At 36.5% G+C, this 17,104-nt stretch overlaps 1 protein-coding gene across 3 annotated transcripts; it reads left to right on the top strand.

Annotated features, from left to right (window-relative positions):
* The first annotated feature begins 2,904 nt into the window (after nucleotides 1-2,904).
* Nucleotides 2,905-16,338, top strand: LOC111140653 (glucosamine-phosphate N-acetyltransferase 1). 3 transcript variants are annotated; one of them, XM_022492852.1, is made up of 6 exons: nucleotides 2,905-3,002; nucleotides 8,332-8,499; nucleotides 10,404-10,466; nucleotides 12,138-12,265; nucleotides 13,247-13,308; nucleotides 15,153-16,338. In XM_022492852.1, exons 2-6 carry the CDS (start codon nucleotides 8,346-8,348, stop codon nucleotides 15,298-15,300), a joined length of 555 nt encoding a protein of 184 aa, XP_022348560.1. In that variant the 5' UTR covers nucleotides 2,905-3,002; nucleotides 8,332-8,345; the 3' UTR covers nucleotides 15,301-16,338. The 3 variants fall into 3 exon arrangements, with proteins under 3 accessions (XP_022348560.1, XP_022348561.1, XP_022348559.1); XM_022492853.1 differs by having other exon boundaries at nucleotides 2,905-3,057; nucleotides 8,332-8,457; XM_022492851.1 differs by having other exon boundaries at nucleotides 2,905-3,057.
* The last annotated feature ends 766 nt before the right edge of the window (nucleotides 16,339-17,104 follow it).

Below are 17,104 nucleotides of genomic sequence, written 5' to 3'. Positions count from 1 at the left end.
AAAAAAAAAAAAAATGGGCTGCAGACATGAAGACATCCTTCCGAAAAAGACATATAGATGACCAACCTTCACATGAAAAGATGCTCATCATTACTTAACCATTAGGTAAATGCAAATCAAAACTTCAAGGGATATCACCTCACATTTCAGAATGGCTAAAATCAATAAAACAAAACAACAGGTGTTGGCAAGGATGTGGTGAAGAAGGAACCCTTTTGTACTGTTAGTAGGAATGCAAACTGGTACAGCCACTGTGGAAAACAGTATGGAAGTTCCTCAAAGAATTAAAAATACAACTACCCTACTATCCAACAATCACATTACTGGGTATTTACCCAAAGAATGCAAAAACACTAATTTGAAAAGATACATGTACCCACATGTTCATTACAACATTGTTTACAATAGCTAAGATATGGGAGAGACAAACTAAAAAAACAGACTCTTAACTATAAAGAACAAACTGATGGTTATCAGAGGGGAGGTGGGTGGGGAGATTGATGAAATAGGCGATGGAGACTAAGAGTACACTTATTATAATGTTCCCTGAGCAATGTATAGAATTACTGAATCACTATATTGTGCACCTTACATTAATATAACACTGTATGTTAACTCACTGGAATTAAAATTAAAACTTAAAAAAAACTGTTCTAAGCAACATTAAAACAAAAACAAAAACATGTTCCTCAAAAATTTTGAAAGAGAAACTATCATATGGTCTGCAATTCCATATTTATAAAAAGAAAAAATTTAACCACTATCCAGAAAAGATATACACACCTACATGTTCATAGCAGCATTACTAACAATAGCTAAGACATGGAAACAACTTAAGTGTCCACTGTTAGATGAGCGGATAAAGAAGTTTGTGTATACACACACACAAACACACAAACAGTGGAATATTATTCAGCCATTAAAAAGGAAATCCTGTCATTTACAACTTGGACGGAGCTTTAATACATTACAGTAAGTGAAATAAGCAGAGAAAGACAGATACTGTATGATCTCACTTCTATGCTGAATCTAAAAAAGAAAATCATAGGTAAAGACAGCAAATTAGTGGTTACAGAGTTGGTGGGTGGGGAGCAAAATCAATGAAGGGGTCAAAAGGCACAAACTTCCAGTTATAAGTAAAATTAGTCCTGGGGATGTAATGGAGGCATGGTGAGTACAGGTAACAATACTGTACTATATACTTGAAAGTTATGAAGAGAGTAAATGTTAAAAGTTCTCATCATAAGAAAAAAACAAATTCATAACTATGTGTGCTGAGGGATGTTAATTAAGCTTACTGAAATAATCATCTTGCAAAATAAGCATATCAAATCACGTTATACATCTAAAACTAATACAATGTTCTATGTGATTTATATCTCAATTAAAAAATAAGTAAAAATGCCTAGAAAACACATCAATGATTCTATTAAACTAGACACTGAGATTGTCACCTGGCTACCTTGGATCCTCAGTGCATGTACACCAACATGTAAAAAAGGAGGGCGCTGTACTGGCTAGAGTGACTATTAAGGAGAAATTGCGTTCCTTTTGTCCAAAAGGAAAAAGAGGGATACGTCTAAAATGCAGGAGATCTTTTGGGTATCTCTTAGAACTGTGCTCTATGATAAATTTTATAATTGATTCCTTCAGTTTTTGCTAAATTATAAAATTTACAGGATTCTGTTGCTCAGAAGAAGCTCATTGAAAACACAGGGCCAGACTGTGGTAAGGAAACAAAGCTGTATGTTTCTTAACATTTGTGTTTATTTCTTTTTATATCTTATACATTCTTTCCTATGCAAAGGGGTAAAAGGAAGGATGGATACAGAAATGTGGATGCCATCAGCCTCACTAATGTTTGATGGTGTGAGAGTGCATGAACCAGTAAAAGTGTTAACTGAAATTTAAATCTCACAAATAAGCAGAAAATATAATTCTTGGCAGACGATATATATGGTGTTCTTCAAACAGTATTAAGAATAAAATACTTTGCAATTTCAGTAAGTTGAAAACTTACGGTCTAAGACAAGGAACGGGAGCTACTAAGCTATGTGACTTTGGTAAATTACTTAACATCTCTGGATCTCGGTTTCCTCATCTGTAAAATGAGGATACCTGTGTTGGAAATGGAAGCTCAGAGAAAAGTCATTTTTTTCTTGTCCTAACACAGGTTTTCTCCACCTCAGCAGGACTGACATTTCAGACCAGGCTGAAACGTTGTTGTGGGGCCCTGTTCTGTGTATTTCAAGATGTTTCACAGCGTCCCCGGTCTCTCCCCACCGCTCCCCTCTCATCTGGAGAGACGCCAGGGACACCCCTCCCACAGACAGGAGGCTGAGAAAGCTCCAGACATTGCCAATTGTCCCCTGAGAGGCAAACCCGCCACAGCTGAGAACCAGTGCCTCAACCCTATGGTTCATCCAGAAAGGATTTGAAAGGAGTGTAGTGGCCCTGTTTCATGGAGGTGACTCAGAAAACTGGGGATGGGGAACTTCCAGCTGCGGGTGAGTCGCTGAAGTCTTAATTAAACGGACTATTAAAAGAAGGGACCACAAGGGGCAACCGAAGAGGGCAAGAGTCCCAACCTCCGGCTTCCGAAAATGAAAGAGGCGCACACTATCAGCACTTACCCAACTCCGCTGAGTTATTTCCAGAGAAGCGGTGAGCCGGGAGCCGCGGGAAGGCGGAGAGCAGGCAGCGGGTGTGCAGTGCCGCGCCGCCGGGAGGCGGAGTCCCCGCGGGGGCAGTCCTCGCCGCGCCCCACGTGCGAGAGCCCGCCTCAGGCCCCGCCCCGGCCCGCCCCTCGCCCCCGGAGCGCCCCCGCCCGCCTGCGCGCGGCCGTGCGTCAGCGGCCCGGGGTGGGGCGGAGGCGTTGGCGCTGCCACGTCCTGGTCACGGCTCTCCCAGCGGCGGCAGCGAAGGCAACCGTGGCTCGGGAGGTGGCGGAGGAGGTGGGGCTGGCGCTGAAGCCGGATCCGGATCCGGTTCTGTGTACCCGGGTGGGTGAGAGTCCGACGGTCCTGGAGAGGAGCGCCGACCGCGAGGCCTCCACGGGTGAGGGAGGCTGGGGGCCGGGGAGCGAGAGCGGGGCCGCGCCGGGTGTCCTGGGGGCCGTCGTGGGCCTGCCTGCACATTTATCAAACAGGTGTGACTGTGCCTGCTGCGTCCGGGGGGAGGCGAGCTAGGCCCGGGTGGGAGGTGTTTTTTCCGGGAGCCGCGCATTTAGCTTGGCCAGGTGGGTGCACATGTGGTTATAGAGCGCGGTTCCGAGCAAGTTGAGCGGACACGCGCCTGGAGCAGAGAGAGGTTAGGGCTGAGGGCCAGGGGTCCAGGCGTCCAGCAGTATAGGGCTACGGGAGCAGGGACTGGGGTCGAAACTAACTCTTGCTCAGCAGGCTTCAGCGTGGAGGATGGAGACAGTTGCTTAGTCTCTGCCGCCATCGGTTTTCAACGGGCACAAATGCCCCGAACCCCCCTTTTATCCGTTCCTTTCCGAGGTGCACCCCACAGGGGTCGGGAGCCGCTTGAAGACTTGCTCCTGCTCCAAAGACCACGTCCTGCACTGACTAATAGGGGCTTTCACTGCGGGAAGGAGGGACGTCCTTTGTCTCTTTTCCCGGGGCTTGTACGCCTAGGCACACTGAGCACTATGATTTCCCTTGTAAGAGGAGCTGATGTCTATGTAAACCCAACTTTTAAAATTCATACAAAATGGAAACGGGCGATTATGGAATTAGTTGTTAGGTTATACACTAATGAACAAATCTTAGAATGGGTCTCAAGAAATCATTTAGATCAGTTCTGTTTCGGCAGAATTCGCTGACATTTCTTCAAATTAGAGCTACCTATTTGGTACGATGATGTAAAGATTGGTGTCTATTGAGTATTGTATTTTAGAGTTCAAGATGGGAAAACAAGATAGGATTCTAGTCCCAGTTCACTCGTTTGCTGTGTTACCTTGGGGCTCCACATGCTCGTTTCCTAATCGGTAGTCTGGGAATAATGCCAGATTATAGGGATCAAAACGATCAAAAAATAGTTTTTAAAATTTTCAAGTGACCTATAATTGCATAACTTAATAATAATATGGCCAGGCCTGTTAAAATCATCAGCGAATAAAATATTCTTTAGATTAAAAATTTAATCGAATTATTGAAATTGTTATGAAATTTATGTAGACAAACACTAAAGTCTCAAACAGCAAACTTTCCCCCATTCATGTACTGAAGTAATGTTGTGATGGCCCCGTGGCTCTTGAAATATGCTAAGCACCTACACTTGGCCTTGGATCATGCTTTTTTTTTTTAATTTTTAAAAAGATTTTATTTATTTATTTGACAGAGATCACAAGTAGCAGAGAGGAAGGGAAGCAGGCTCCCTGCTGAGCAGAGAGCCGGATATGATGCGATATGATGCTGGGCTCGATCTCAGGACCCTGAGATCATGACCTGAGCCACCCAGGAGCCCCGTGCTTTTAAATTTTTAATATCAACTTTAAAGATCTTCATTCCCGGTGTCTGTTATTACTTGTTGCTCTCAGTTGCTTGTTTCTAGCAGCACCTCCTCGCAAATACACTTTGTATTTTAGGGTGCTGTAGAAGCTGGGAATTGTTGAAATTGTGTCCAAAGAATAGTCAACTGAATGAAAACCTGATGATCCTAGTAAAAATGAGTTTGGTGTATGGTTTTTGTGATCTCACTTGTGGCAATCTGGGAATCTTTCTTCTTTTGAATTTTCTGAAATGTGGCCTTTAAGTCAGTCTTATATCATTTGTTATTGATTCACTAGGAATTTATTGCGCTGTTAGGCATATATGGACCTTGTAAATGCATGCTAACTTGGCAATTAAATTGGAAAAGTTCTGAAAACTTTTGTTTTAAGATTTTATTTATTTATTTGACAGAGAGCACAAGCAGGGGAACTGGGAGAGGGAGAAGCAGACTCCCCGCTGATCAGGGAGCACCAAGATCATGGGCTCTGGGATCATGACCTGAACCTAAGGCAGATGCTTAACCAACTGAGCCATCCAGGCGCCCCTAGGGTTTACTTCTGAAAATCAGTCACCCTGGTGATAATGACGAGATTCAGCCTCAGACAGCTGCAATTCTATTTACTGAAATTTCCAAGTTTTGCAGTACTGTGGGCACCCTAAGATGCTAAAGTATTTCTTTTGTAAACCAGATTTATCTATTTCATTCCTTTCTAAAATCTTTCAAAATTCGGTATCAAATCACATCCTGTAGGGTTTAACTTTCCCAGCATATTTTATTGGGCACCAGCAGAGTTTTACTAAATGGGGATGGAGCAAGATAAAGGAAATTAACTTTAACTATGGCTTTGTTTTGTAAATTAGGTCATAAAAACATTTTAATTTCTGGTTGCCTGGTTAATGGATTCTTATTTCTATTCAGAATGCTTTGTTTATTGTATTTTGATATGGAGGAAATGGAGGGCTCTTTGTTGAAAAATTAAGAATTTCAAGGCAGTGGCAGCAGAGAGTAAAACCAACTGTGGGGCCCTGGGTAACTGCAGGGTTCCAGTGCCCTTGAAGCTGGCTCTGTTGCCTGGTTTTGAATCCTAACTCTATTCCTTCTTGGCCCTGTTATCTTGAGCAAATTACTGTGCCTGCTTCCTGGTCTGTAAAATGGGGATAGTAATGGTAGACCTTTCATTGTATTTTTATAAGTTAACAAATAAAAAGCACTCCATAAATTTTAGCCACTGTTATTTTTATGATCATTCATCGAATAGGACCATCTTGTTAAAAGCATAGGAAAATATTAGTATTTACTGTTTAAAATTCACTAGTTAAAGGCTTCATAATCCTAATTCTCCTTTCTCTCTTGGAAATTATTAACTGCATTTTGTTTGTTTTCTAGGCTGTATTTTATTGTAAACTTGGGCAGCTTTATAGGAAAAAGTAATCTAGTTAACATGAAATTAGTCTAATGTTCACCTAAATTCCCTTTCGAGTTCCTTAAATTTCATGGTTACAACTGTATGTTAAATGATCATCAAACTGTTTAAATAGTGTGTTGCCCTGAAGAAGTAAATTTTTAACACTCTCTGGCTTCTGTATTTAATATTTACACTTTACTTTGTTAATAAATATTTAGCCTGTTTATCTGCATACCCAAAAAACAATGTTGTTACAGTGATGGTACTCATCTCATCTTTGAGATGAGAGTAAACCCAAAAGCCTCGGGATCCAATTATCAGGAACAAACAGTAAAGTGCATGCATTAAAGTTAACCTGTAAAAAATGTTTCAAGTGGACTGTAAGCTTGTTAACTTTGATATGAATGATTGTTAATCATCAGAATTTATTTCCTTATTAACCTTAGAGCCAGAAATAGTGTTTATGGCATAACACATTTAAGTTCTTTTTGAGGTGGGGAAAAAGCCCCTTGGTATTCTACATAATAACTATGATTACTTTTTTTCCTTTCCTATTCAAGAATGTTTCAGTTTAACATAAACATATAACCTGTCGTCCTTTTTGTAGCCCCTGTACCCAGCACAGTACCTGACTCATGAATTAAAGATGAAAAATACTAAAACAAAAATGTATAAACATGAATTTTTAATTAGTTGCTAACTAAAATATATCTCATTGAGCACTTGCAGTGTGCTAGGCACTATTAAGTGCTATATATAATAAATCATTTCATCCTTCTAATAATTTTATCTCCATTTTACAAATGAGGAAACAGATTGTCAGAGCCGACATTAGCCATAATCGCATTTGACATTCGAACACCAGCTTGACTCCAGAGCACGTTTTTTTATGTCTTGGGTTTAAATCCTGGCTGTACTAATTTCGTGATCTTAGGCAGGTTACTTACCATGTGTTGCCTGCATTTCCTCATCTGTTAAAATGGAGATAATAATCATCCCTATCCTGTAAGATTGTTGAAGTAAATGAATTAGTAGTGGGTAAAAGTTCTTTGCACAATGCCTGATTCATGGGAAGAGGTGAACAAATGTTAACTTCTATTATTACACCACGTTACCTTCCCAAAGCCTCTACTACAGTGTAGCATTACCTATAGGGTTGTGTCAGGTTCCACAGGCAGGAGTTGAATCAAGCTTTAAGGAAAAGTTAAGAGAAAAATTGCCTTTAAGCATATTGTGACTTAGGAAATAGGGAACGTAACGGGAGTGGGGTTATTGGGAAAATCGTCATTAAATGCACTTTAATTTTTTCCCGTTTCTTTCTTTATTTTATGGTAATGTTATGGGTATGTATCTTTAAAGTCTTTGTTTCAAAGTTCTAGAAGCAAGTATCAAATAGAATAGTTTCTTTAACTGGGTAAAGAGATAGAAATGGAAGTTAGGGGTTGCTTTATAGTCTCTTAACAGGGAGACCCTGTTCTAACAACACTGTGTTCCACAGACATGCCGCTGCCCCCATTTTTATGCTTTAGTCTATCCTTATATTTGCTATTTAGTCTATTTTTTATTAGACCACACCTAGTAAGAATCTGCCCATTTCTGAGTGTTCAGAGGAGGACAGTACCATAATTGATCCTTTTATAACAGCATGAAAAACATTGGCTATTCTTAAGCTGCAGATGGTAAACTTACATTATAGATTTTTAGAAAATCTGGTGTGAAAACAAAATCCAACAGATACCTTTAATATGAATCTGTCATAGCTAAGACCAAATATTACAATGAATGTAGAGTTAATTTAAGCCTGTTCATCAATTACCTTCTGTTCATGGTTCGTACAAAAAAAAGACAAGAAACATACCCAGTAAGTCTTAGTGGTAAGACCACCAACAAATAATTTTTTAGCCCAATAATAAAATCCAATAATGAAAAGAAAGTAAAAGCTCATGGAAAGTGAGCTATTCACAGTGCTATGCTAACACCAACCCACAGGAAATATGTATTTTTAAGATTTTATTCATTTATTTTAGAGCACGCATGTCAGCGTGAGGAGGGTCAGATGAAGGGAGACAATCTCCAGCAGACTCAGCCCAGCGCAGAGCCCAACAGTAGCTCCATCTCACAACCCTTGAGATCATGACCCAAGCAGAAACCAAGAGTTGTTTGCTTAAGCACTGAGCTACCCAGTTGCCCCAGGAAAAACGTTTTAAAATACTTGCTAGAAAATGCGGTTTTAAAGTTTAAAACTTATAGTCACTTGTTTACTATCTGATGTTTACCATGAGTTTTCTATTTGTGGTTGTGGCATTTATGTTAGATTCAGGATAGAATAAAATAGCTTGCATATGTGTTAATTTTTATTAAGTAATAGAATTTCTCACTGATCCTAATTCCATATTAAAATGCCTTACCATTTAAAATTCTTATTTTAGACCTTACTGCAAAGATGAAACCTGATGAAACTCCTATGTTTGACCCAAGTCTACTCAAAGAAGTGGACTGGAGCCAGAATACAGCTACATTTTCTCCAGCCATTTCCCCAACACATCCTGGAGAAGGTTTGGTCTTGAGGCCCCTTTGTACTGCTGACTTAAATAGAGGTAGGGACTCCATTTACATATCCTGGTTAGAATTACACAGTTGGTCCTTGACAACATGGGGGTTAGGGCACTGACTCATGTGCATTTGAAAAATCTGTGTATAAATTTTGATTTGCTAAACACTTAACTAATTGCTTACTTTTGACTGGAAGCCTTGGCAGTAATAGAAACAGTTGATGAACTCATATGTTATAAGTGTTATATAATGTATTCTTAAAGTAAGCCAGAGAAGAGAATGTTACTAAAATCATAAGAAAAACTTATTTATAGTACTATAAGGTTTTTATTGAAAAAAATCTGTGTATAAGTGGACCCATACAGTTGAAACCTGTGTTATTCAAGGGTCAACTGTAATTGGCATTCTGTTTTCTCCAGAAACATATTGGTGCTAATTTTAAAAAATAAGTTTGACTTTTGAATTATTTATTTGTACTTAATTTTTTTTTAAGATTTTATTTAGAAGTAGGCTCTACACCTAGTGTAGGGCTCGAACTCATGACCCCAAGATCAAGTTGCACCCTCCACCAACTGAGCTAGCCAGGTGCCCCATTTGTATTTAATTTTTTTTTTTTTAAGATTTTATTTATTTATCTGACAGAGATCACAAGTAGGCAGAGAGGCAGGCAGAGAGAGAGAGAGGTGGAAGCAGGCTCCCTGCTAAGCAGAGAGCCCGATGTGGGGCTCGATCCCAGGACTCTGGGATCATGACCTGAGCTGAAGCCAGAGGCTTTAACCCACTGAGCCACCCAGGTGCCCCTGTATTTAATTTTTAAAGTCACACAATTCTAATATGTATATATCAGGGCTAAGACCAGGTATTACTGCGACATATTTCAAATGACTTAAGTACAACAACACTCCTTCCTAATTAAGAATCTAAAAAGACTTTTCATAAAGGTAAAATTATTATCTGTAATGGCACATAAGGAAAAATCTTCTCTAAGAACCTGGATGGGGAATGAGGGTGGAGATACATGCCTCGGATAAGTTGCAAAGGTTTTGTTTACATATATTTTATATTTCTTTTTTTAATGCCTAAATTCTCCAAATGATTTCTTTAAATTTAATGAATTTAATAAAAAAATCAACTTTCTCATTTTTGTAGTTAAATCAACTTTTTAGTTTTCTTTTTGGTAGGAAATTTAAAGAAACTAATTTGGGTCAAGCTAATTATTGAGTGTGTAGAAATCTAGATTATCAAAGTTCTAAAATGTTTACATTTAATTTAACATTAATGAAATTAATCAGGAATCTTTAAATATTAGTCTCAGTGTTATTTATATTTTATCTTAAAAATAATTATATTTGGTCATGATAATCTTGCACCAAAGCATGTATTTGGGAAAGTTTGGCATTCCCTGCATCAAATTTAATGCAAATTACATTGAAAAATATACCTGCTGGTTTTATAAATACTGAATCTTTTTTTTTTTTTTTTAAAGATTTTATTTATTTATTTGTCAGAGAGAGAGGGAGAGAGAGCGAGCACAGGCAGACAGAATGGCAGGCAGAGGCAGAGGGAGAAGCAGGCTCCCTGCCGAGCAAGAAGCCCGATGTGGGACTTGATCCCAGGACGGCCGGGATCATGACCTGAGCCGAAGGCAGCTGCTTAACCAACTGAGCCACCCAGGTGTCCCTAAATACTGAATCATTAAGGTCTGCACTATTCCAAAAATCTTATGCAGGCAAAAATATTGATAGAACCTATTACTGTTTTATGTAGTGATTACAGAAAGAACAGGTCTCAGTTTAATCTTTTTAAATAATAAAAATTAATTTTAAAGTGATCACAGAAAGTTTTGAAAACACAAGTGCCCATAATCCTACCAGCTTCACACACTGCTTCTTTTGATAGGTCTTTTATTTGGTCTTCTAATGATCTGAAATCTGTTTTTCAAAACTAGGTTTTTTTAAGGTACTAGGTCAACTAACAGAGACTGGTGTTGTCAATGCTGAACAATTTATGAGTAAGTACTACACCCTCTTTTCCTGAATGAAAAATAAAGGGAAACACATTTTTCATTTGGAGCTATGCTCCAAAGTGTCTGCTTGTGTTTTTTGTTCAAATAGCTGGAAATTATTCCTGTAACAATTAGCTATTATTTACATGTTTAATGTGACTAACTTGTTCTAGAATCCAGTTGTAGTAATTATCCTGTTTTACAAAACACCCTTTTTTTTTTAAAGGTTTTATTTATTTATTTGACAGAGAGAGAGATCATGAGTAGGCAGAGAGGCAGGCAGAGAGAGAGGAGGAAGCAGGCTCCCTGCTGAGCAGATAGCCTGATGCGGGGCTCCATCCCAGGACCCTGAGACCATGACCCGAGCTGAAGGCAGAGGCTTAACCCACTGAGCCACCCAGGTGCCCCCAAAATACCTGACTTTTAGATAATTTCTGTAGCTAGGTGGCAGCTCTAGAGATTGTTTTATATTGTAGTTTTTTTTTATGTGGTTAGGTTATTCATGGAAATTTCATCACCAAATAAAAAAGGGTAAGAAATTACGTTCTAAATTTAATTTGTCTATATTGAATTTTAAGATCAACAGGTATCTTCAAATTTATAGTTCAGCCCCCTTTTTTTATACATGAGAAAATGGAAATCCGGAGAGGTCAAATGACTTAAGATCACAGGTAGTAATTGGTAAGGAAAAGACTAGAACCTTCCTGATTCTCTCCATTGCTCTAACACTATCCTCCTGTTTTCTATAATTTCATTTCCTTCACTAGGTAAATTTCTTCATTTCCTTCACTAGGTAATTTTGTTTTGTACTCTATCTGACCCTCCCAAGATGAAAATCACCATTTTCTGATTCTCACTGTTTTCCTTCATTGAATTTATATCTTCTTTCCCCCTCCAGAATCCTATCTAGAACAAGACTATAGAAATAAACAGTATGTGAGAATATTAGGCTGTTTTTATTCCTGAATTCTTTGAATGCATATCAGATTAGATGAGAAACCCATTATTTTGGCAATATGAGTACTAAAAATCAATTTGAGAGGAAAGCATTCCGTCTTTGCTCCTATTTGCCATGTGACTTTGAGAAGATTACTTAGAAATGGAGACATTTTTCACCTAATTCACAGGTGCTTTCAAAACAAGCAAAACAGAACTGTTTCTAAAAAAGCAAGTCACGTAGTCATTAAACACTTGAGGACACAAAGGGAAAGCTGAAAACTACTTAATCAAAGTATTTTGAAGGCAGAAACTGAAAAATTACAGAATGGAGCCATGTAAACATTCTTACTAAAATTTGCAGTTTTGTTCTATTCAACTATTGAGTGTAAAGGTTAAAGAAATTGACTTTAAGTTATGAAGATATTAAAAGTCTTCATTAGTCACAGAAGTGGCATCATCTACAATTTATTTGTATTATAAGTACTGTTCATCTGAAATAGCTGTTAATAGTTGTACTTTGCTGGCAGATTTTTAAAATGTATAGACCATATTCCCATTGATGATTTACTGATGTTTCAACCACTTGGTCACTAATAATACTTTGTTTAGAAACAAAGTATAAATCACCATGATGAAATACCTTCAAATATTTAATAATGAAATAAGCTAATCATAGTATTTTTATGGTACCTACTTAAGTTTAATGTCTACCACATAACACTTTTCCAATTTCCACAGAATCTTTTGAGCACATGAAGAAATCTGGAGATTATTATGTTACAGTTGTGGAAGATGTGACTTTAGGACAAATTGTTGCTACAGCAACTCTGATAATAGAACATAAATTCATCCATTCCTGTGCTAAGGTATGTGTTCACCTTAACACTTATGAATAAAATGAACAGGTGTTTTCTAGCAAAACCAACTTTGAGTTTCCATTAAATCAGTCTTATTTTCTCACTGCATTTCATTGTAAAATGAGAGCTGTATTGCCCTGAAAAAAGCTCTACTTACTAGAAATCACTTAGTAACATTTTCCCATTCTGTTCTGAAGGGGAAGAAAATGTATTAATAATCTGAATTGTTTGCAAAAAATTGTTCTGCAAAGTGTCAGATGGTATAGTCTTAGAGAAACCAAGTCAGCATCATAAAATTTGGCAGTAATGATTAGAATACCTATGTTATTTAAAAAAGAACAATAACAATACTTTGTATGTAGATTAATACAAATTTTAGCAGTCTACAAGCAGTTAAAGGGTTCAGAATATTATATAATTGACCCTTGAACAACATGGGAGTTAAGGACGCTGACACCTCCCCCACTTCTTGAAGTCAAAAATCTGCATGTAACTTGACTCCCAAAACTACTAATAGCCTGTTAACTGGAAGCGTTACCAACAACATAAACAGTTGATTAACATGTATTTTGTATGTTATGTATATTATATATGGTATTTTTATAATAAAGCTAGAGAAAAGAAAATGTTATAAAACAAAATACTTCTGTGAAGTATGAATTTTGGTGGTTTTTTTTAAACTAAAAATTAATAAATTGTATTTGGATGTTTGAAAGAAACTGCTATTATTCAAGGAATAAGGTGATGTAGTATGAACATGACAAGATTACATTCTGGATTCTGAAATCTGCTTTAAAACAGTGGGGTGGGAAGATTTAGAATATAGACAAAACAAGATTAGGCCATAAATTGATTCATTGTATTTCCTCTATAGTAAGTAAAAAAGGCTTGCATTTTGGTTTTTGGAGTTTGTTTACAAAACATCAGTGAATTATGTCACTTGCTGAATTAGCTAAAAATGCCTAGTCCTTTAAAACATTATATTTTCAGAGAGGAAGAGTAGAAGATGTTGTTGTTAGTGATGAATGCAGAGGAAAGCAGCTTGGCAAACTGTAAGTAGGCAGAAACAAGGTATCCCTGGTTAGATCCTTTTTCTGTTTCCCTTAATAGTGTCTTGCTCAGGTATTTGTTAAAAAATGTTCTCCTATTTGAAGTCCTTTTTAGGTGTCATTAATTAGGCTCATTCTGTAGCTTAAAGTAAATTTAATAAAGAAAATATTTTTACGTTTTATCATGAATTTTAGAAATTGGAAGTATACCATTTTATTGACTAACATTTTTCTTAACTTTTTTTTTTTTTAACATATAATGTATTATTTGCTTCAGGGGTACAGGTCTGTGAATCATCAGTCTTACGCAATTCATACCACTCACCATAGCACATACCCTCCCCAGTGTCCATAACCCAGCCACCCTATCCTTCCCTCCCCACCCCCTAGCAACCCTCCATTTGTTTCCTGAGATTAACAGTCTCTTATGGTCTCCCTCCCCAGGCCCATCTTGTTTCTTTTTTTTCCCTCCCTACCGTCCCAAGAACCCCTGCCCTGCCTCTCAAATTCCTCATATCAGAGAGGTCATATGATAATTGTCTTTCTCTGATTGACTTATTTCGCTAAGCATAATACCCATTCTCCTACTAGTAGGAAACAAACTTTTGGCTAAGTCAAGTGATTCATCCCAGTTTCCCAGTCATGTTTAGAAACAGGAAATGTTCTCAGTCTTGTAAGTTTTAGAAACATATACTAAAACATATATGCCTTTCCTGTATAATCCCTTATGCATTTATCTAAATCCCTTAAAATAAATTTCTTTCATAGGTTTATTGCCTATTTTATAAGCTAGAACTTGCTTCTTAATACCGTCTCTTCTGAGTTTTAAAGAACTCACTCAATAAATATTAAGTCCTGCTATGTGCCAGATATTTTTCAAGGTATTTGGGATATATCAGTGAACAAAACAGAGCAGCTTCTAGAAGTCCACTTCTGTCATATCTTTTATAATTTCATAACTTCAGCCAAGATGTGCTTTCTTCAAAATGATACTACTTTTCAGTGTATGCAAACATGAGAGAACTCTCCAACCAAACTTCATAGCTCTTTTCTAGTTTTTTTTCCTAAGGCAGTTAAAATCATATATATATATATGTATATATATATATATATTTTTTTTAAAGATTTAATTTATTTGAGAGAGAGAAAGAGGGAGAAAGCAGGCGGTGGGAGGGAGGAGAAGACTCCCCGCTGAGCAGGGAACCCAAAGTAGGGCTCTATCCCAGGACCCTGAGATGATAACCTGTGCTAAGACAGATGGTTACCACACTGAGCCATCCAGGTGTCCCTAGAATCACATTCTTATACTGGGTTTGGATTTTTTAAGGATTTGAAAAATGTATCTTTTTGCTTTGTTTCTATTTCATACTAATTTATGTGATAATTCTTTCACAAATACTAGCTTTAAAATGATAAAGAACAATGCTATTTACTCATTACATGTGGGAATTTTGACTGTTCCTAAGTAGTTTGAACAGATTTAGGAAAAAAATTTTTAATTTTGGCCATATTTTTTAAAAGATTGACAGTCTTCAGTGTTAACATTAATCTTAAACCTATTTTTAAAGATGGTTTAGGGTGACTTTAGTATATTGTCCTATTTATTAATGGGCTAGAGATTACTAGATAAAGTATATTTTAAACAGTAAAATGCTTTGGGTGAATTAAATGCTTTTCCCCTTACAGTTTTGAATATTTAAATGAATATAGTGAGAAAGGTCATGTTTTAAACTTGTTTCTAATATAAACTTGTTTTATTTATATAATTTTATTCATTCATATTGAGATACTCAAATGCATTTTTATTAACAAATGCTCTATGCTTCCCCCCACCTTTTGAATTTCAGGTTATTATCAACCCTTACTTTGCTAAGCAAGAAACTGAACTGTTATAAGATTACCCTTGAATGTCTACCACAAAATGTTGGTTTCTATAAAAAGTTCGGATATACAGTATCTGAAGAAAACTACATGTGTCGGAGGTTTCTAAAGTAAAAAAGACATTTGTAAAGTAAGAAAGACATTTGTCAAAGGAGCTAATGCAACAAGGCAATACTCTTCCTAGAGTTAAAATACTTTGTTGCTGCAACCCAGTGACCTCCATAAATTCTGGATTGAAAAAAAAAACCCATGGTAATACAACAAATATAATGACATTTAGAAGATTACTTTGGGCTGGTGGGATATGCTGTGAGTTTAGATTACAAATGAATATTATAAAGGGGATGATTTTTAACCAAAGGAATATATTTTTAACTTGAATCTTTTCTTGCATTGTATTTTTCTAAAGTTTGGCTTCATTTCTTTGTAGTTAGAGTATAGGTAGTAAGGAGTTATGTGTCTGCTATCTGTACTGCTCATTAAAAAAAAAAAAAAAGCATACCATGAATAAGGCTGTTATCACACTCACAGAATGAATACTTTTTTCCCATACATCATGTGAAATTGGATAAGATATAACTAAATGTAGTGCAGTCCAACAATTGTTAATCCTATTACTATACTGGTAAACAACTTGGTCAGCCTTTTAAAGTAGAAATGAAAATTATAAAATGTGACGATTCAAAGTAAACTGTGCACATCTAAAAGTTTATATAATTCTTATGCAGATAAGGTACCACCTGTCATATGTGAAGTATAATTATTAATTTGTTTAAAATACCTAAGAGCAAATATAAGGTACTTTTTAACAGTAAATTAACAAATCTTGGTGTATTAAGTATTTCGAACCTGATTTCTCATCTTTTCATCGATGTCTGAAGCCTTTCTTCTGAGTAACATTTTTATGAAAATTAAATGACAAAACTGAGTGGAATATTTTAATATGTATCATACTGCAATTGTTAAATCCTTAAAATGCTGATGGAAACTTTTCTATTTACTGTGATTGTCATGGTACTATTCTGGTCACTATCTTGTTTTGATTTTATTTATTTTAATTATTTTTTTAAGTTGAAGAATTCAATATTTTGTTAATGGTTCTAATCTTTTGCATTCCATGTTACATTAAATCTGTTCATACAATGAAGTTTTTTGTTAGAATTCTAATGTCTTTTTCTTGAGTCTTCTATTGAACTATTAGGTCACATCCTGGTTCGTAAGATTTCAGTTTTGTGTACTCTTTGTAAAATTAACTGGGAAGGTAAAGACCAACCACTTTTTATCCCTCTGATTGACACCTACCTCAACTGGATTTAGGATTTCTCTCCTAGGAGTAAGCTAAAGTAGGCTTTCTAAAACAACAAAAACCAGTAGAGGGTGCACGACCTCCCTGCTTACGACCTATGCATATGAAGTGATCTTTCCCTAGTGAAAGCAACAAACCTGCTTTTCAGCCAGTTTTGCCTTTGCAGGAGTCCTAAAACCTTAGCATGATAGTAGCTTCATTAGGTATATTCTGGTAATTAAAACCCATGTTAAAAAAAATAAGCCTAATAGAAGGCAAAATTAAATGCTTTATCTTTCTTATTTCATAACAATTTGAAGTAAAAACAAGGTTGTTATTTAAATAAATCCCTTCAGTGCCCTTAAGGTCTTCTCTTAAATCTTTCCTACAGGAAATAGTCATAAAGTATAGTAATAAAAGTTGTGTCATTGAGCAAAATGGTGATCTATATTTAGCTTTAGTTATTAGGCAGAGTATGTTTAAAATTTTCTAAACCACACTGAGTAAACTTGAGTACAGAAAAAAAGCATAAAAACATTTCATAACACATAAACTATATATTCTCATTTTAAAGCATTACTTGCTTTTGAAAAGGTTGAATGAAGTGACAGTTGTGATTTTTATCATGCCTCA

This window comes from Enhydra lutris, unplaced genomic scaffold (genome assembly GCF_002288905.1).
Source record: "Enhydra lutris kenyoni isolate GAN:26980312 unplaced genomic scaffold, ASM228890v2 scaffoldscaffold4, whole genome shotgun sequence".
NCBI lineage: Eukaryota > Metazoa > Chordata > Mammalia > Carnivora > Mustelidae > Enhydra > Enhydra lutris.
This window is presented reverse-complemented; position numbering and strand designations above follow the sequence as displayed.

What these genes read in the sequence shown, in the direction of transcription:
- LOC111140653 (XM_022492852.1), top strand. Translation starts at nt 8,346, where the DNA reads ATGAAACCTGATGAAACTCCTATGTTTGACCCAAGTCTACTCAAAGAA. An exon ending in CAATGCTGAACAATTTATGA is followed by an intron (nt 10,467 to 12,137) that starts GTAAGTACTACA and finishes CAATTTCCACAG; the next exon opens with AATCTTTTGAGCACATGAAG. An exon ending in GGAAAGCAGCTTGGCAAACT is followed by an intron (nt 13,309 to 15,152) that starts GTAAGTAGGCAG and finishes TTTGAATTTCAG; the next exon opens with GTTATTATCAACCCTTACTT.